The 21,220-nt window shown below is 40.0% G+C and overlaps 1 protein-coding gene across 1 annotated transcript in view; it reads left to right on the forward strand.

Moving 5' to 3' along the window:
* Positions 1–11,335: 11,335 nt before the first annotated feature.
* The window catches only part of mxi1 (max interactor 1, dimerization protein), a 113,014-nt gene continuing 103,129 nt past the window's right edge, over positions 11,336–21,220 (forward strand). The window contains 3 exon segments of the mRNA XM_034187590.1: positions 11,336–11,749; positions 11,830–11,889; positions 11,891–11,929. Coding sequence (XP_034043481.1) covers positions 11,676–11,749; positions 11,830–11,889; positions 11,891–11,929 — 173 coding nt within the window. The 5' untranslated portion in view covers positions 11,336–11,675.

A 21,220-nucleotide genomic window follows, 5' to 3' on the forward strand; every position in this document is an offset into this window, starting at 1 on the left:
AACAGTTTATTAGATATAGATTACATCAAGTACTTAAGTCACACAAACACAACAGACCAGGCTGAATCAGTCACTTTAAGCCAGTGTTGTCCAAAGTATTCCAGAAAGGGCCTAAAACATCACTCTGAGCAGACAGGATGAGTTCATCAGTGAAATCACCTGCTGGAGTCTGTGGCTGCAAAGAAAACCTGCACCTTCTTGACCCTTTCTGGAATATTTGGACACCACTGTTTTAAGCAAAACAGGTGGAGTCTTGTTTTTGTTTGCTTTTACTTTAATTTTACAAATCCAATTATTAGTTTGCAATGGTTGATTTTCAGGTAGGTGTGACCTAGTAAAAATAAAACAATTTACCACAGATAGGCTTAATAATAAATGTGCAGGGATGACTTATAGGAATTCTTCTACAGTTGTATTTAGCTACCATAAATTAATGTTGCCCACTGCATATAATGTGCAGGTGTGCATTTTATTGATGACAGCAACACTAACACACTTGTGTTGGCTTACCTGAATATTTGTCTAGCAGCCACCCACCAGTAATTGTCCCCAATTTTGGGAATAAAACTTTGAGGGCATCACAGATAAAACTGAAGTTATTGTACTTGGCCCCACAAATCTTAGAAACATGGTGTCTAACCAGATCCTTACTCTGGATGGCATTACCCTGACCTCTAGTAATACTGTGAGAAATCTTGGAGTCATTTTTGATCAGGATATGTCATTCAAAGCGCATATTAAACAAATATGTAGGACTGCTTTTTTGCAGTTACGCATATCTCTAAAATCAGAAAGGTCTTGTCTCAGAGTGATGCTGAAAAACTAATTCATGCATTTATTTCCTCTAGGCTGGACTATTGTAATTCATTATTATCAGGTTGTCCTAAAAGTTCCCTAAAAAGCCTTCAGTTAATTCAAAATGCTGCAGCTAGAGTACTGACGGGGACTAGAAGGAGAGAGCATATCTCACCCATATTGGCCTCTCTTCATTGGCTTCCTGTTAATTCTAGAATAGAATTTAAAATTCTTCTTCTTACTTATAAGGTTTTGAATAATCAGGTCCCATCTTATCTTAGGGACCTCGTAGTACCATATCACCCCAATAGAGCGCTTCGCTCTCAGACTGCAGGCTTACTTGTAGTTCCTAGGGTTTGTAAGAGTAGAATGGGAGGCAGAGCCTTCAGCTTTCAGGCTCCTCTCCTGTGGAACCAGCTCACAATTCAGATCAGGGAGACAGACACCCTCTCTACTTTTAAGATTAGGCTTAAAACTTTCCTTTTTGCTAAAGCTTATAGTTAGGGCTGGATCAGGTGACCCTGAACCATCCCTTAGTTATGCTGCTATAGACGTAGACTGCTGGGGGTTCCCATGATGCACTGTTTCTTTCTCTTTTTGCTCTGTATGCACCACTCTGCATTTAATCATTAGTGATCGATCTCTGCTCCCCTCCACAGCATGTCTTTTTCCTGGTTCTCTCCCTCAGCCCCAACCAGTCCCAGCAGAAGACTGCCCCTCCCTGAGCCTGGTTCTGCTGGAGGTTTCTTCCTGTTAAAAGGGAGTTTTTCCTTCCCACTGTAGCCAAGTGCTTGCTCACAGGGGGTCGTTTTGACCGTTGGGGTTTTACATAATTATTGTATGGCCTTGCCTTACAATATAAAGCGCCTTGGGGCAACTGTTTGTTGTGATTTGGCGCTATATAAAAAAATTGATTGATTGATTGATCACATAACTGTACAGAAAATGGATACAAGTGTAATATTCTCCAAAAGGGTGACAGAATTCTTCATTCAAATCAGACATCACATCCTGAATAAAATATACAATACCAATACTACTACAATATATAATAATTAATTGCAATTTATTACCTCTTTGTATGTTGTGCTGTCATTGAGATGAGCAGTCCTACGACCCAGTCTTGCCTGCAGATGAACCATTTGCTCCTGCTCCTTTGAGGTTTTGACAAATCATTTTGGCAACAAATAGAGAGCAAGATCAAACGGTTTGGGCCTCTCGGCAGGAACAGGGCTTGCTGAAGGAAAGCACCTCTTTCCTCTGCCACCGGTAAAAATACCTGGAAAAGACCTATATGAAATAAAGAAATAAATAAAACATGAACTACAAGGTCACCTGTATTTTGTAATTACATTTGAGGACTCATTATGATTTCTTTCAACTCATTCACAAGTTCAACATTAGCCTTGAAATGGGCCTTTGAATATATACAGACATTTACTGAATAGATGTTATTCAAGCATATATCATCAATACATCTACAATGTACAGGTAAAATAAGCCATATTTCATGATGAGGTTTATTCATCCTATTGCGATATCCCATAATCCCTTGCACGTCAGAGAGGTGCTGCAATCAAAACAACATGAAGAAACCACATGATGACAATTGCAAATGAACGTTATACTACCAAAATGTATATTTTTATGCCTTTCATAACATTTATAAGAGACTGCAGACATGAGTCCCCAAAACACTTGCTAAAAACAAATATTCTAAATATTCCATGTCTGCTACCTTAAACCTGTGTGGAACTTCATGAACACAAACCGAATTTCAGACATCTATGTTATAATACCCAAATGGCCTATGTGTGAGTGCGTACATGTGTGAATGGCTTACAGATGGACACCAAAGATTTCTAAATCTTTTTTTAACTTAAAATTATTTTAATTACAAGTTTTCTAATATAAGAAACTTTTTTAATTTCAAAATGTACAGTAATCAGAAATTAATCTTGTGGTAAAAAAAAAAAAATTCTAAGGATTTTCTTCAGAAAACTGCTGTGTACACTAAAAAAAAATTGACCAATTGTTACTTAAAAAATTGTGGCAACAAAGTGACACATAATATAATTGAATGCAAACTATTGAGTACATTAACTAAACTTAAACACAAAAATTTAAGTACATGTCAATAAAAGCAACAGTTGAAATGTGTTGGATTACGCCAAATGACGAGTTATATTACCAAAAATATTTATGAAATCCTAGTCAATTTCACAAGGAAACATCTGACATAGGACTTATGCTGGATGCTCTCCCTGATGCAACTCCACATTACACAGAGAAATATGCTAGGGGTGGGGCTTGAACTGGGAACTTTCCACACTAACCACTTGGGCACCCAGGGGCGGAGGCCCCACCCAAGCCCCCCTTGGCTCCCCCAATAATTCTGCCAATAATGTGAATAGCGACTGACATATTTGTGGATATCAACTGCAGTTTTGCGCTGAGAATGTCTCACTATTGCGTAACTGAACAAAGTGATGAATGTGTGTGTTCGGTGATCCACCATTGCTGAATCACCCTTCACAAACAGAATTTTCAGTTTTGCGAAAAAACATTTATTTGTAAAAACCCACACACAAGTTACAAAACAGACATTTGTGATTGTGGATCACAAAGCACGTGTACAAATCAAAGGCTATTTGTAAATCATTTGCATTTGCAAGTATTAATGAGATAAATTTAACTCCATACTCCAAAAATTTAGGTTTCCTAAATATTTATTACGGCCACTCTTAAAACTTCACTTATCTTTATAATTTTATTACTGGTAGACTTTAGAATAGATTTAGATGAGATATACTTATTATCTCACAGGAATATATCACAATTATCTGGAAACTACTTTTTGCGCAGGAATTCATCAAGCACGTTGGCCCCAGCCGTGCACGAACACAGAATATACAGAAGCTGTATATCTTTGTTCGGCAATCAATCAATCAATCAGTTTTATTTATATAACGCCAAATCACAACAAACAGTTGCCCCAAGGCGCTTTATATTGTAAGGCAAGGCCATACAATAATTACGTAAAAACCCCAACGGTCAAAACGACCCCCTGTGAGCAAGCACTTGGCGACAGTGGGAAGGAAAAACTCCCACTGATTCTAAGTGATTCTCCCACATTCTAAGTGATGTGTGTGTGCATTGATACCACATTTTAGAGGAGCACAGGTGATTAAAACATATACCTTGGTATTTATAAAGCACTTTACTATATATTGTTCATTTTGACGACATTTTGTGGAGCCCCTCCAACTTTTACCCCAGCCCCCCCCCCCAACAAAAATTTCCTGGCGCCGCCACTGTGGGCACCACCCCTGCCCAACTCATATTCTAGTACATTGTTGCTTAATTCAACATATTTGCACTGTTGTTATTTATCTGTACCTAAAATAACTGTTTAATTTTAAGTTTTAATTTGTATAACAGCACTTTAAATCTATTCAATAATATTGTATGTTACTTTGTTGCCATATCCTGACCAAACCTAAGTAAAACTTATTGAGATATTGGGTAGTGTAAATGTATTGAATTAATCAACAATTTATTAGAATATGATTCAGGCAGGTGTGGTGGCCAAGTGGTTAGTATGTTTGGTTTCAGTGCGGCAAGTTCCCGGTTCAAGCCCCAACCCCGCCACGTTTCGCCAAATAATGTGGGGTCAGGAAGGGCATCCGGTGTAAATATACGCTATGCTTTCCTTGCGAAATTGACTAGGGTTTACTAGATATTCTTTGGTGATATAACTCATCATTTGGCATGTTATTACTGAATCCAATACTTCAACTGTTGCTTTTATTAACGTTTTTTTGTTTAAGCTTAGTTAATGTATTCAGTACTTTTTAATCAAAATTGTAGAACTCAAAATCTATTAAATTATATTATGTGTCACTTTGTTGCCACAATTTATTTAAGTAACCATTGGTGAAATTTTTTTACAGTGTATAAATTAACAATTCTGTGACACATTTCTGCACTCTGTAGTCTTCCGTGTTTGGCCTGATGCCTCCTTTCTATTGGACGCGTAAAGCTACGTTACACCACCCAGCGGTGAAAGTTTTAGCTAGTTGCTAATGCAATTTGCACAAACGCCACCGCATTAAAAGTTCGGTGTAGATATTGTTCAACAAATCCGGTTCATGAGTGGGTGTGTCTGGAAATGTCTATTGCTGAATTTTACAAACACAAATGGCAGAAAAAATAAACACATCCACTGAGGCTCCATCTCTCCTGTTGGATGACATTATTAGATTCAATCTTCCAGGGTCACTGTCACATGATCAGTGGAGCAAAACGTGATTGGCTGGATGTTGGATGGTTGTGAACATAGAAAAATTCAGTGTAAAAAGAGACTCGTTTTACACTGAATTGTTTTAAGCTGATTTTTTTTAAATTTTCAGTGTTGAATTGTTTTACACTGATTTTTAAATTTTCAATGTTGAATTGTTTTACAGTGATTTTTTTTTTTACTTTGAACTTTTTTATACTGAATTTTAAAAACGGAATATTTTGAGACATCGAGGTTTTTTCCACTGAATTCAGGCCCCATAAAAAACCATTAGTGTATCATTAGACCTGTTCAAAAAATAACTTTTTCATTAAACTTATTCAAACTGATATTATTCCCATTCTCCAAGGTCTAAATTAACTAAATATACCAGTTACTTTGATCTTGGACCTTGGCTATGCCTGCCTCAAGAGCCATGTAGTTTTATTGTTGACGTTTTTCAAAAACACTGCAAAATTCGGGACATTATGTCCTTGTTTTCATTGTAGCTTCCCAGAGATTGATGCTATAGCATTGAAAGTGGTACCAAACGATAGCTGATAAAATTTTCTTGCATAGGGTATAAAACACATAAACACCTGTGTAAATTTTAACTAATTTTAATGCACAAACATACATATATTTGATGCTTGGAAAGGATGACATCATATGATACATAACTTTATCTCAAAAATGTTACTCTTAATGCACATATATCACAATTATCACATATTACATTGAGGAATAGGTTTAAACCAATTACGTTTTATCTCTTCATTTCAGATTGTTTGTGAACTGCTGACATCATGGCATCTGGAAGACAACTACGCAGCGGGAAAGTGGTCAGTGATACAAGTGAACGGGATGAACCAACTGAGAAGAGAAGAAAGGTGGCAACTCCTGCCACAACGTCGTCCAGTGATGTGTATCTCATTGGGCAACCCAGCTCCAGCATCACTGGCTGTCAACTTCCTACTAATCGGCAGGTGTTCCAGTATTTCCTGCATTTGAGAAATGAGAATCCCAACAGTGACAATAGGTCTCTAGCCCATGATACATTGGATGTCGTTTTGCCATTCTGGAGTATGGCAAGGATTAAAAAACTAACTAGACCAAATGCAGTCAATCACTTCATGATCCTCCATGAAAAGTACAGGAAAATTGTCAAAAACAAGGGAAGAGACAACAAACCAGAGGAAGAGAAACGAACTGACTTTCTGAAGGACTTAGACAAGTTATTTGATATTGGATCAAAAGATGCTGTGGAGGAGATAAGAACCAACAGGCTGCTCACAAAGGAGGCCAAGGAAGAGGACGTCAATTTCTACTTGGACCAACAGACCACTCGACTGGCACACATGTCAGGTCTTGACAAGGTCTTTGAGAAGAAGTCTAGAGAGAAAAGCTTCCGAGAAGAAAGAGAAGAACGAGAAGAGAGAATGTTATCATCAGTGAATGCTGCAGCAGCAGAAGTTGGGGAAATTTCAACTGATAAAGACTCACAGAACAGTGAAGGTAGAGGTACTAGTAATGGTTCAGAATACACTGAGCCAACACCAGACTGTTCATCAAAACCAAGTACAATAACCTTACACTTTCCACGGTCAGTTATGACCAGTGAAGAGATTTGTAGCGCTACAGATCGGTTGTCACTCTCTGACAACCAGACTACAGCCATGGTGTTTGCAGGGTTGAAGGCAGGAGGCGCAGATCTTGATGACTTTGCTATATCAGCCTGCACTACAAGACGAAACAGGATAAACACTCGCTATAACTTGGGCCAAAGTTACATAAATGACTTCAAGGAAAGTCCACCAGATTACTGCACACTACTGCTGGAGCTGGGTTGCCCAATGAGATACACATCACTGGACGACGTTGTGGCAGGAGTTGCCACCTTTCTTCTCTTCTCAGTTGGTTCATCCCGTTCACTTGTATCACTGACCACTTTCCCGCTGCGTAGTTGTCTTCCAGATGCCATGATGTCAGCAGTTCACAAACAACCTGAAATGAAGAGATAAAACTTAATTGGTTTAAACCTATTCCTCAATGTAATATGTGATAATTGTGATATATGTGCATTAAGAGTAACATTTTTGAGATAAAGTTATGTATCATATGATGTCATCCTTTCCAAGCATCAAAAATATGTATGTTTGTGCATTAAAACTAGTTAAAATTTACACAGGTGTTTATGTGTTTTATACCCTATGCAAGAAAATTTTATTAGCTATCGTTTGGTACCACTTTCAATGCTATAGCATCAATCTCTGGGAAGCTACAATGAAAACAAGGACATAATGTCCCGAATTTTGCAGTGTTTTGAAAAACGTCAACAATAAAACTACATGGCTCTTGAGGCAGGCATAGCCAAGGTCCAAGATCAAAGTAACTGGTATATTTAGTTAATTTAGACCTTGGAGAATGGGAATAATATCAGTTTGAATAAGTTTAATGAAAAAGTTATTTTTTGAACAGGTCTAGTGTATCATCCTTGACATCAGAAAAAAGTGATGAGGGTGGGTGGATTTTTTTTTTTTTTTAGAAAGAGAACAAACAACACAGTAGAGCCCGACCGATATGGATTTTTTGAGGCCGATGCCGATAACGATATTTGGATGAAAAAAGATGCTGATAATCAATAAATCGGCTGATTTGCCGATCGCCGATAAATCAGCCGATATTTTCTTTTTTTTAAATGAATAAAATGTTCTTTTTTGGACCCTTAACAAAAAAGGTATGAGCTAAAAGCTGAAGCTTTGTCCTCATATTGATTAACTTTATAACAGAGAAGAATTTTCAAGTTCAAAAAATGCAGTCAAGAATTAAACCTTTGTGAAATTAGCAAATACATAGCTTTTAAAACAGTTGTGAAATACATCTGATCTTGTACCTCTTGTTGCTGCAACTTAGATATAGGTTCGGGATAAGGATATAGATCCTTATAAACTTGTATGCTTTTGTCAGCCGATCAATGCAGTGTGACGGCGAACTACGGGGGCCGGTGATGAACACATTTAAGCAGCTCTCAGTTGAATGGAGTCAGAGCTCCATCTACTGGACAAATGGTGAAGGACATTTTACATTGCCGACACAAACATTATTTCAGTAACTGTTCTGTTTATGAGAAATTATCGGCGTTCTATCGGCAAAATTTCAGCCGATAGTGAGTACTTTGAAAAGGGCTTATATCAGCCAATAATATCGGCCGGCCAATATACCGGTCGGGCTCTACAACACAGTAAAATTCTGATTCTGGGAAATGAAGCTTCCCCTTTACTATTGAGCATGAGTGCTTTCTGGCGCTAATGAGTCACCACAGAAGAAGAAAAGAACAAGGAAAAACTCACTTGTTTCTGCTTAGCACTTGTTTCTGCTTAGCACTGAGGTTTTACCTTGTCATCTGATGGATAACAATCATGTTATTCCCTTTGATCGCTTTGGGTGTAGAGACTCAGTCTCAGACGAGCTGCTGTGGTCCCAAGTGAGGCATGCGCAATGAAGGCAGGACAGACCAATTTTTAGGGGGGGACCATTTGGTCTGCGACACCAGGTCCGGCTCGGTAAACTTTGGCCGTCTTTGGCCAAAGTACATTTGCTACGAGAGGTGGGCGGATCGATCCTAATATCGATAGTATCGATACCAATGCTGGTATTAATATTGAATGATCCTCGTGTAAAAAGATCGATACTCAAGCTTTTTTTCCTCTCCCGCACACAGATTCATCAAAGTCTACTCTCTGTCTGTAAGAGCAGCGCTGTGCTGTGTCACACAACACGGAGCAGCGCACCCTTGTATTGTGGTTTGTCAGCCCTCTACCTCAGGAGATATTGTTTTAAGTTGTGTTGAGTGATATTTTTTAAACAAAAATGTTGATTGTGATAATAAAGTATTTTGTTGTCACGTACAATGTTTGGCGAAATTCTATCCTAGGTATTTTGGATCCTTTGGATCTATGAAGCTTAAATATGAAAAAGTATCGGTATCGATATCGGTGATACTGGGCCTGTATTTATTTGGTATTGGATCAATACCAAAATTCCCGGTATCGCCCACCTCTACTTGCTACCTAGCAGAAGTGCCAGTTCTTGCAGCAGCTGTACTGCCGTCAATAAAATTCAGCAAAAAAAAAAAAAAAAATTATGGCCAATTGTGGCATGCAGGCAGTGATGATAAACTAATGGGTTTTTTATGGGGACTTATTTTATCATTGAGAACAAAATAAGTGGCAGAAATAACAGTGCGTGATAGAAATTCGATGGTTTTTAAATTCAAAGTCTGATTTTGTTGCTAAAAAATTCAGCTTTACAAATTCAAATTCAAATGACAGATTTTTCCATACAGGTGCTTGGTAGACAGAGAAAGGATGGAAGAAATCGGTGGGTCACAAGGACCCTGCGGAGTGTTTCAGAAACTGGGGGGGTGTGGCTTTAGTTTTCCCATGCACCACTATCCGCTGACATTGGCTGCTTGTCCACATGAAACAGTTCACATTAATAAAAAAAAAAAGCACAGTCAGACAAGAGCAGCATCCACTGATAGCTGCTTATAGCGCTCATCATCACAAGTTCCGAGAACTAAGAAGAAAACATGGCCAAAAGTGAGAGGCAAATAAGTTTGAAGAACGATGGGTTCTGTTTTGATTCCGACGCGTCTCTCTTGGACCAGCAGGATTTGGAGATGTCTAGCTGCTCTTTCAATGACGTCTTCCAATCCAAAGACTCCCACATGGAGCAGATCAACACTTTTCTGAAAAATGTTCAAGTTTTGCTGGAAGCTGCTAGGTTTTTGGAAAGCGCCGACAGGAAGGATGGAAGTGAGTGTTGTGCTGCGTTTGACGCGCTTTTCATTTGCCTGCGTGTTTGAGCAAAGCAAGACTTCATTGTCAACAGACTCAGACAACAAAGACACGAGTTTTCATGTCAGCATCACCGACTCTACAGTCTGCGTACCAGCCTGATAAGTGCTCGAATGACTGCAGTTATAAAAACAAGGCTTTGTGTTATCTGCATTAAATAGTCATTGAGCAAAGTGCATCGCTTACCTGCACATTTATCCCGAGCATCAGTATTTCTGCTTTGAGCATAGATATAGATGACATAATCATTTTGTGTGAGTGTGTTGGCTCGTACTCTGGTATGATAAATCTGACCACATTCATTGCAGCGCCATCCAACTCAGTTCAGGATGATGTCATTGTCCTCCTGCAGTGTCGGCGGGGGAGGAAAAAAAAAAAAACCTTTGACAGAGACAACTGATCTGAGATACGGAGTTTTCTCAAATGAAACATCTCTCCTTGAAAGTGATCATTTAATTTTTTTTTAGAGCCGTCAGGATGGACAGCTCATTACGACCACAAAATATTTTTGATGTCACTTTTATTCGTTAAATGTAGGTTGATTGCATTACGGATTTTTATTTTTGGTTTAAGTGCTATACAAAGTCGTACTGGGAAATAGCTTGTCTATATTTGGTTTGTGGTAAAACACGTGATGCGTTGTCGAAATCCTTCTTTTGCAACGTAACGCAGGAATGTTTTTAATTATTGTTATTGTACAAACTGTAACGTGGGGATTGTTAAAATAAAAATGCTGTTACAATAGAAACTGCAGCGTGGTAATGTTGCGGGATTTCTGCTGTCTCGATTGTTTGCTTCCGGCTATTTGTGGGCGTTTCCGCACTGCTTTCCACATGGCTCAGACCCCCTGGTGATTGGCTAGATCCGAGCTCAACCCTCGACGCCTGTCAAAGCCAAACCACAAATCATATGCCCGCCTGGCACCGACGTCACGTGTTGCTGGGCTTGGTTAGACCCGGCGTATACACACCCACTCTTCTGACGAATCATGGAACTTGTAGGTGTATTTGTGCTGCGACTGCATAAATATGAGAAGTGGAAGTTGTGTTTAAATATTACATATATTACAAATATTTGGTGGGTGGAAATTTAGTTAAAAAATGACATCTTAAACATGGTGAGATATGTGATCAAAAACAAGGCATGCATGTTATTTTCTATTAAATTTTAACTTTTTTAAACACTTGTAGCAGCAGAGACAGGGTGCATTTTTATTTTATTTGGCAATTACACTAAATATACATGTGATGGTGATTGCTGATGATAACACAGTGAAGCAGAAAGAATCTTTCTTCCTAAGGAAATGTAGAAAAAGTATCATTTGGAATAGAAACCATGGGAAAAACTCGCTTTCCCAGAATCCATGGCGGGTAGACCGGCCTTCTCTCCACGAGCTCGGTAAACAAACAGGAAGAGGAAGCGAGCAGCTTGATGCTGTGCTACCCAGGGGAAATTTTATAGTCTTTATATCAGTCCTTTTAAATTTATTATCGCGTTTTCCTACGAATTGTTTATAACTTTGATACGCTGGCTTCGATAGTTTCTAACCAAAACCTGGCAAGGGGCGGGCTTCTTTCTAGCGCCGTCTATTTTTTCCTCCTTTCGAAAAGGTACTGGAGCAGTAAAGGCACTTGGAGAAAATTAAGCAACGTTTTTTTGTTTTAAAATTGTAATATTCGTTGGTAGTCTAACCGATGCAAAGACAGGCTCGGTAGTATAAAAGCAGCCTGCCTCGGGAAAGAATGACGGCTGTTCAGCTGATAAACATCCAACGCTATTAAGAGGCTGCAGAATATTTAGAGAGAAGCGAAGAGAGGTAATTAAAAGAAATTAAATAAAAGTAGGGATATCACTGGGGCTAAATTAACACTTATAACCCGTATTTTCTCTCAACAGAATGGAACATGGATACGCGTCGACGTTTCCGGCCTTTCAGAACACAAACTACCAGAGGCAAGAAAATCCGAAATAAGAAGTTCAAGCAGTAACCATACAGGTATGTCGCTGATCTGTTTATTTCGATGCATTTTGAAGACCATATTGATAATATTTCAACAATAGGGCTGTCGGTCAAAAGGCGAGCAGCGTCGTTAAAACTATTTGTGGACACTTGTGTTTTAAGAAAGCATGTCATGGATTGAAAGTCGTGCTTCTTAAACTTGGAGAAACGTGTGATCACAGACGTGCCCACTGCTGCTTTACTTAGCTTGAGGAAGAGGCAGCAGCATTAGGGCTCTGCTAGTTTTCACCTGCTGGTTGTCAAACGCACTGCAGTGGCTGATGTAGGGACCATCTCCCAAGTGACGCCTTCAAAACAGAACATGCTTTGAAACAGGATTGTTGTGAGTTCCTGATTAAAATAAATAGAAAACAATAAAATTTTTATTTTTTTACCTACATAGTACTGTTTTTGGCTGATGTTACAGATTCCCAGAATTATAAGTTTATTACCGTGTGTTTTGACATAGCCCATAAATCCAGCAGGTGAAGTAATATCCATTTGGTACAAAATGTCAATACCATGGAATCTGGTATGGGTTGGCACGTGCTATGTCACATCTGGTAGGATGTGACCGCAACAAGTGGGATTTGTTTGCAGCGGTTTTGTTTAAGCGGCTCTCTGGCCGTTGCTAGCCAAGGAGGGGGACACTTTCCGGGCTGCGTGTGCAGTAAATGCCCAGCTGTCCGCAGAAGTCCATTGTTGATCAAGCCATTGCCAATCTTATGGCCCAGTCACACAGCACAACGAAGGGGCAACGAAGCCCCGACGAAACAAGAAATCTGGACTATCGTTGACTTTCGTTGCCATCGTTTAACCTTCGCTCAGGCTTCGTTCCTGCAGCTGGCACTACGTCAGGATTTTTTAAACTGTTGAAAAATTTGAACAAAGGGCACGAGAAAACCTCAATTTGTCTGGTTCGTTTTGCTGTCGTTCTTTGACGTTCATTAATTGTGTTTAGTTTTTGTAACGTTATTGTTTAATGTGACTTCGTTCGAACCCGGACTGAATGTTTTCACACAGTGCAGAAGCCGGTTTGTGAGCACTGAGGCTGCTGCTGCTTCATGTACCATTGGAAATTACAGGGCAAACTCAGGCCTCCTTGCTTGGATTTTTTTTTAATCTGTGTGGGGGGTTCAGCTTCAATGGGCTCAGGCACTTTACACAGGCCAGAATTACTCTTTTGTGTGGATATAATTAATTATTTTTTGCCACAAGCAACTGTTGAGTTTGAAACAACAGAAAGTTGTGTATTTCCGACGTACATGAATGCACACATTGGCAGCAGCAGCGCTCTGCGTGAGCTTATTATTTTGTATTAAATATAACAATATGGAGTGTAGGAATGATAATCCAGTCCTTCTGTACATGTGGCAATGGATAGATGAGTCAAAATGATTATATAAAGAGCTGTGCTGGAAGGAAGAATTCACATTGTGGATCAGTGATCAGCTGGTGGAATAACCGCACATGTAGAATAGAATAGAATACCTTTATTGTCATTATACAGTGTACAACGAGATTAAAAGCCAACTCCAAAATCAGTGCAGGCAAATAAGAAGAAAAGCAGCGATATCAAATAATATGTATCAAAAAAAAATATATATGAGGAGCTCGGAGTTGAGCCGCTGCTCTCCACGTCGAAAGGAGTGAGTTGAGGTGGCTCGGGCATCTTTTCCGATGCCCCTGGACGCCTCGCTGGAGAGGTGTTCCGGGCACGTCCATTGGGAGGAGGCCCCGGGGAAGACCCAGGACACACTGGAGGGACTACATCTCTTGGCTGGCTTGGGAATGGCTTGGGGTGCCCCGGAGGAGCTGGGGGAGGTGTGTGTGGATGGGAGGGCTGGGCGGCTTTGCTTGAGCTGCTGCCCCCGCGCCCCGACTCCGGATAAAGCAGAAGAAAATATATATATAGCAGTTGTAGAATTGAACAAATTCAGGGTTATTTTTCTACATAGTCTCCCTGTAACTCCACACACTTCTTCCAGCGGTGCTGAGTGCTTCAATTCCCTTGGCATAGAAGCTTTCATCTTGAGAGTCAAATAGTCCTCAACGGCAGCCATCACCTCATCACTGCTCCGATAGTGTTCCCAGCCAAGTTTTTTTCAGGTTTGCGAACAGATGAAAGTCCGAGGGTGCCAAATCAGGGGAGTATGGTGGGTGATCTACAGTTCGAATCCACACTTGTGGATAGTGGCCATGGCCACTGGTGACTTGTGAGCTGGGGCATTGTCTTGATGGAACAGCACCCCTTTCGTCAGCTTTCCTGGTCGGTTCTTTTGATAGCCTCGTGTAACTGTCTCAGTAGGTTAGAATAGTACTGTCCATTTATGGTTTGTCCCTTTTCAAGATAGTCCATGAACACAATGCCCTTGGCATCCCAGAAACTAAAACCATGACCTTCCCATAGACGAAATGACCTTGGCCTTCTTTGGAGGTGGTGACCTTGGGTTTTCACTGCATTGATTGTTTTTGTCTCTGGTTCAAAGTGATGAACCCAACACTCATCCTGGGTAAGAAAACGTCCATGTAATTGCTGGATCCTCTTCAAATTGCGCCAAGTTTGCCTTCGACATGACTAGCCTGGTGCTTTTCTGATCAGGCGTCAGAAGGCATGGCACCCACCGAGCTGACACCTTTGACACTCCAAGTTCTTCATGCAGAATGTGTTCAGTTCTCTCATGGGATATTCCACAGCATCTGCTAGCTGATAATCGTTGATCGTCTCTCGTTCATCACCATTTCATGAACAAGGTCAATGTTTTTCTGGGTTGTGGCTGTTGCAGGCTGCCCAGACCTTGGGTCGTCTTCAAGGCTCTCTCTGCCCCTCTTAAATTCAGCTGCCCACTTCTGCACTGTAGATATGGAGGGAAGCTTCATCCACTAATGTAGCAACCATGTCTGCATGAATGTCCTTGGGCTTTAACCCCTTCTTATGCAGGTACTTAATCACACCGCGATGCCAGATTTTGTCCATTTTTGCCATTTCCCTCTACCACGAACTTTCAAACTTGGCTGTGAACCACAAACTACCTCACAACCTGGAAGAAAATAACACAGTCATCAGAAGAGTTGAACTTAATGCATGCCAAGTTTTATTGAAATGGCATTTCTCCTTCTTGGTGAGCCTTAGAACTTTTCAGCCTACCCTCGTATGTGTATATGTACGATGTAACATTAGAAGATAAGGTGCACTGTCCTGGATGGTATGTACATTGCAGAATAAGTATGTTATTAATATATTTTTAAAAATTATAAATATTGCACATTATGGGATTTCACAGTGGAATGTGCCAAAAAGGTGCTGATGTCCACCTCTTCCGTAATTTTCTCGGATAATCACACGACGGTCCCACATCACCACAGCGTTCACTTTGGAACTGAGCCGGTCGTTTCAGCGTGTTGATGCCGATCAGAGCACGGCGTGCTCTCCACCGTTGTGCGGATGTCTTTAAACCGGTTGTACCGCTCCTTATCTGTGTGATTCCCAGAGGATCGTCACCGAAAGCCATCTGAATAATCCGAATGGTTCCACCTGGCTGTCGCCCAGTTTGTGGCAAAATTTGATGCAGTCGTGCTGCTCCAGTCGTTCCGCCCATTCCTTGCAAAGAAAAAACGACAAGAGACTCCATCCATCCTCACACAAAGGCTGCTTACAAGCAAATAACGCAACCGATAGGCGTGAAAAAAATCACGCATGCGCACGAAGTTCAAGGTTGGCTCATGCAAGCACACGTAATTCAAATCCATCAGGTTTTTGAAAAAAATAAAAAGGTTGGATACTTTTCTAACAGACCTCGTATTTGGAAATATTGTAGATGACTTTCACACACTGCGTTAGCACGCAACAAAACCACTCCTAAAGAAACAAGTTGCAAGAGCCAGTGAGATGCTCATGTGAGTGTGCCAGCTGCATCCACAGCCAGAAGCTGCAGTTAAAACAAATAACTCTTAATGACTATATTTGAGAATAATGATGTAAAAGACACAGCAATGCAGAAACAGTTTGTCTGGACAATGATATGATTCCCAAATCAAACCATAGAAAATGAAGGTTTCACAAGATCACTTAAAATCATTGATATGCACACTTCAGAAATGGTGGCAGAATCTTGCGGCACACTAAAAGGTTGTATTTTGTTTACAAATTCAGTATGTTCTGTTTAGAAATCAGTGGTTATTCTTAATGGATTTGCCTGTCTGGTGAAGTATATTGAAGCAAATTCAGATGCCACATCAGTAGGGTTGGGTATTGAGAACCGGTTAGTTTCGAGTGTCGTTAAGAAATGATTAGATTCACCGACATCAATAGCCCTTTTGCTTAATGATTCCTTTATCGGTCCTTCAGAGCAGCCGTTGTTTTTGGGGGTGTTTGTTGGGAAAAGGATCATGTCTCTATGTTGATTACAGAACCCCTGCAGGGTCTATAATCAACCGTTTCTGCAGCGTGGCTTTGCTTTGAACATTGTATCAATGAAGCAGTGCTTCCATCTGCTGCTTCGTTGGTTCTTTGTTTTATTTTGCTTTATCTTAATTTTTCCCTGCTAAAACTCTAAAGAGCATATGTCTGTGAGTAATATTTACCTTTTTTATGTTAAACCGACTTGTTACAGTCTTCTGAAACAGTTGATAGATGTATTTTATAACTTAAAACAAGACCGATGTTAACACATTAGCATGTCTATGGCATTTTCAATGTTAAAGTTAGCATTAAGCTGTTCGCATCTTAGCACGTTTGTGTGCATTTGTTTTCTGTATAATAATTAATGGCTCAGCATTTGTTGTCATAAAAGAGTCAAATGTATTACAAATTGTAATATTTTTAAAATTTATTTTTGTTTATATATTAATTATAGCAACAACAATAACAGTAATAATAACTAATAATGCTACAAGTTTAGAGAAATAGACAAAAACAACCTGTTAAAAAAAACACAACAGAAAATATACAAGCAACTAACAATGAACATAAATAAATAAATAAATATAGAAATAAATGTTTCCTGTGAACACCTAGTGACTCTTACACCTCCACTTCATCCCTGTTTTATTTAAGTTTAATAAGTTTAATTTGTTTCGGTTAAACCATATTTTCAATTTGTTAATTTCTTCAGTGATTTCCTCCAGAACTATCTGCCAAGCTAGAAAACTGCTTCATCCTAGTAAGAGCAGAATACTACTGGAATGAATTTGAATAAGGAAAGTTGTGTTTTTTTCTCACCAAAATGGATGCTGCACTCACTGCAGTTTTATTGTCTGGAATAGCCCCAGATTGCATTTCAGAGCTTCTAGAATTCAAACATTTTCATCTGGGTAGTGTTGGGGGGGTAATTTTGGGTTATAGCTTTTTTTTGTTTTTCAGCACTTTCGTCCCTGATATGTCCAATCATGAGTCACTTTTGTGTGGGTTAAAGTTACTAACTGGGACATCCTCCGTTCTGTTCACACAGCTCTAAACATTGTGCGGCTCTCTGCTGAATCAAGTTAGAACGATAGAGTCCAGTCGGAGTTAATAAATTCAAAGCGAAACGCTGTTTAAATCAAATGACACCTCTTTCCAAATGTTGTAATACAAACAAACTGCGATCGATCAAAATGTTTTTTCCATCCCAAATGAGACGTCCTGCTGACGTGCAGTAGCCAGCTGGGCTCAGCTCAGATGTATGGAGTGACATTCATGCCAAAATGTCTGAAAGGAAATGCGTTTGACAAAAACAACAGATTTTATTTAATTTTATTTATGTCCAAAGATCAAGAACACAGTGGCCAGTTTAATATTTATTTACTTTAAGACTCAATAAAATGTTGTAGACATAGAAAACCTGTAAAGCCTACTTTTAGTACACAGAAAATTCACAAGAGGTATCGATAAGGGAATCGATAAGGAATCGGCTCAGTAAGCAGAATCAATAATGGCATTGATATTGATTAAAATCTTATCAATACCCATCCCTACACATCAGTGAATGACAATGTGACTGGCAAGATTTTACCTCACTTTATATGCTGATCTTTTGTTGATCATTCATGATTTATCTCAGCAAGAGGACTGAAAGAGAATCTAAAGTTTGCGTCATTTTGATTAGAACTGCATGTGCACATAACCTTTTTTTTTTTTTGCTGAAGTTGCTGATAAATTAATACTTAAAAAAACATGGTATGCAGTAAATAGTAATGTGTGTGTGTGTGTGTGGGGGGGGTTGCATGTCTCATACTGACTATAAAGCAGCCATGCCATTTTGTACATATGTGATCCAGTCAGGTCTCAAAAGTTGAACAGATAGTCCATGGACCAAGCAGGTTTTTGGTACCACTTAAAGGACATATCGCACCAAAATTATAACATTAAGATTTAGGCTGTTAGTGACTATCTGATAATTCACCGGGATTACTTTGTGCACTTCCATGACTGGTTTCAAAGTATACGGCATTTGCAACAAACAGCTATGGAGATGACCGAAAACAAAGTACTAGTGAGTATTTGGGTGTTTCCAAGAAGTGATGTAGCTTCTAGAAGCGTCCCAGCGTGCACTTCAGTGGAATTGAGCTGCTATCGTTAAGAACGGAGGCATGGCATAGCAGGGGTGGTGGCCAAGTGATTAATGCACTTGGTTTCAGTTCAGAAGGGCTCCGGGTTCAAATCCCACCCCTGCCACATTCTCCATGTAATGTGGAGTTGTGTCAGGAAGGGCATCCGGTGTAAAACCTGTGCCAATTCAACATGCAGACCCACCTTGGATTTGCTGTGGCGACCCCGAGTGCAAACAAGGGAGCAGCCGAAGGGACTTACTTTACTTACAGAAGTGTGATGTTGTGTTATGATGAGTCATTTTTAAGTGAAAATAGTTCATTTTGTTGCAAAAGCTGTTTGTAAAAGCTGTGGCTCCAAGAAAGTTTATATGTACCTGCAGCCATGAGTCAGAAACGCAGCCTGTCAATAACAGTCTTTGCTGGAGGATCTATTTTGTGCAGGATTAATTATGAATGTTATCAATAAAATAAAAAAAAACATCTGAGGCCAGGGACAAATGAGTGTCTCATCAGCTGTACACACACACAGCGAGCTATGCAGCACACATACACACACACATTCCAGCTCCAAATTGACACTCTCTCAAATTAAAAAAAATGTTGCCACAAAAACACAAAAGGGGTAAAATCCGAACATGCCAGACTCATTGTGTTATGGATTTATTTCCAAATGTAAACTCCACGTGATCAAAGAAGCACCTGCACGTGTGAGATCACCGGCTGCAGCTCTGCCTCTCTCACGATTGTGGCACGTAAAATAACGTAAATTAACTCTTGGAAATAATGTATTCTGACTTTTTCCATTGTAAGAAATCCATCTCCTTGTGCAGGCAGTATGTTAAAACAGTCATGCAGATGTCCCCATGTCCATGTACACAGCTTCAGTAAACCAGCATCCACACAAACAGTGCATCACCGTACTTTAGGTTCCAAAATCCATCAGACTCTGAAAAAGTTAAGAGTTTCCGGGGTAAAGTGTGTCCTCTCCTGTCCGTAAATCCAAGCCATCACTTTCGAATGGCAGCTCAGAAGTTTTTTTTTTTTTTCGGATGGAGCAGGTTCTTTCCCTCTGTCTGTCAGTCATTGGGATGTTTCTGCTCATTCTAAAATGTGTGTCACACACTGAAAAATGCTGAGAATTGCCAAGTGAGACGTTTTCCGGAAATGCACCTGCTAACCGCTCAGAGTGCGAGGAATAAATGCATCAGTGATCACTAATTATTAGCACGTGTGCAGAGAGCCCATACCATAACCCCACCGCCAACATGGGCCACTCGATCCACAACATTGACATCAGAAAACCGCTCACCCACACGACGCCACACACGCTGTCTGCCATCTGCCCTGAACAGTGTGAACTGGGATTCATCCGTGAAGAGAACACCTCTCCAACGTGCCAAAACGCCAGCGAATGTGAGCATTTGCCCACTCAAATCGATTACGACGACAAACTGGAGTCAGGTCGAGACCCCGATGAGGACGACGAGCATGCAGATGAGCTTCCCTGAGACGGTTTTCTGACAGTTTGTGCAGAAATTCTTTTGTTATGCAAACCGATTGTTTCAGCAGCTGTCCGAGTGGCTGGTCTCAGACGATCTTGGAGGTGAACATGCTGGATGTGGAGGTCCTGGGCTGGTGTGGTTACACGTGGTCTGCAGTTGTGAGGCTGGTTGGATGTACTGCCAAATTCTCTGAAACACCTTTGGAGACGGCTTATGGTAGGAGAAATGAACATTCAATACACGAGCAACAGCTCTGGTTTAACATTCCTGCTGTCAGCATGCCAATTGCACGCTCCTTCAAATCTTGCGACATCTGTGGCATTGTGCTGTGTGATAAAACTGCACCTTTCAGACTGGCCTTTTATTGTGGGCAGTCTAAGGCACACCTGTGCACTAATCATGGTGTCTAATCAGCATCTTGATATGGCACACCTGTGAGGTGGGATGGATTATCTCAGCAAAGGAGAAGTGTTCACTATCACAGATTTAGACTGGTTTGTGAACAATATTTGAGGGAAATGGTGATATTGTGTATGTGGAAAAAGTTTTAGATCTTTGAGTTCATCTCATAAGAAATGGGAGCAGAACCAAAAGTGTTGCGTTTATATTTTTGTTGTGTGTGTGTGTGTGTGTGTGTGTGTGTGTGTATATATATATATATCTATATATATATATATATATATATGCATTGTAAATGTATCTGGAATTTCTTTTAGCAAGTTTTCACGGTCTCTACTGCCATCTACTGGCCAGTAGTGTTCGTGGCAGTATGAACACACACCTCACATTAACGTCACCCTGCTCAGAGTGCCGCTCTCATTGGACCGATATCTCTGCTAGTATGGAACTGTGGGATAGCTCGTGCCCACAGATTGAGCTCGCGGGACTACTTTTGCCACCCTGCTCAGAGTGCCGCTCTCATTGGAGTGACAACACACAGAATGTGTCTCTTCCCAGATAGATCTCTTTCAGTGCAGCTTCTTGTTCTGACTTTAACACGAAGTTCACACCCAAGTATTTCATCACCAACTGTAAATTGTAATCAAAACATTCCAATTGTATCTATCTCAACTCTTCCACATCAAACTCCATCGTGTCAATGTTTACAATGTGCTTGAGCAATAACAGGTGAAGTTGCTCATAAATTTAAGTTTCTAAATATTTATTACGGCCACCCTTAAACTTCAGTTATCTTTATAATTTTATTACTGGCAAATTTTAGAATTAATGTAGATGAGATATACTCATTATCAGT

Source organism: Thalassophryne amazonica, chromosome 15, assembly GCF_902500255.1.
Source record: "Thalassophryne amazonica chromosome 15, fThaAma1.1, whole genome shotgun sequence".
NCBI lineage: Eukaryota > Metazoa > Chordata > Actinopteri > Batrachoidiformes > Batrachoididae > Thalassophryne > Thalassophryne amazonica.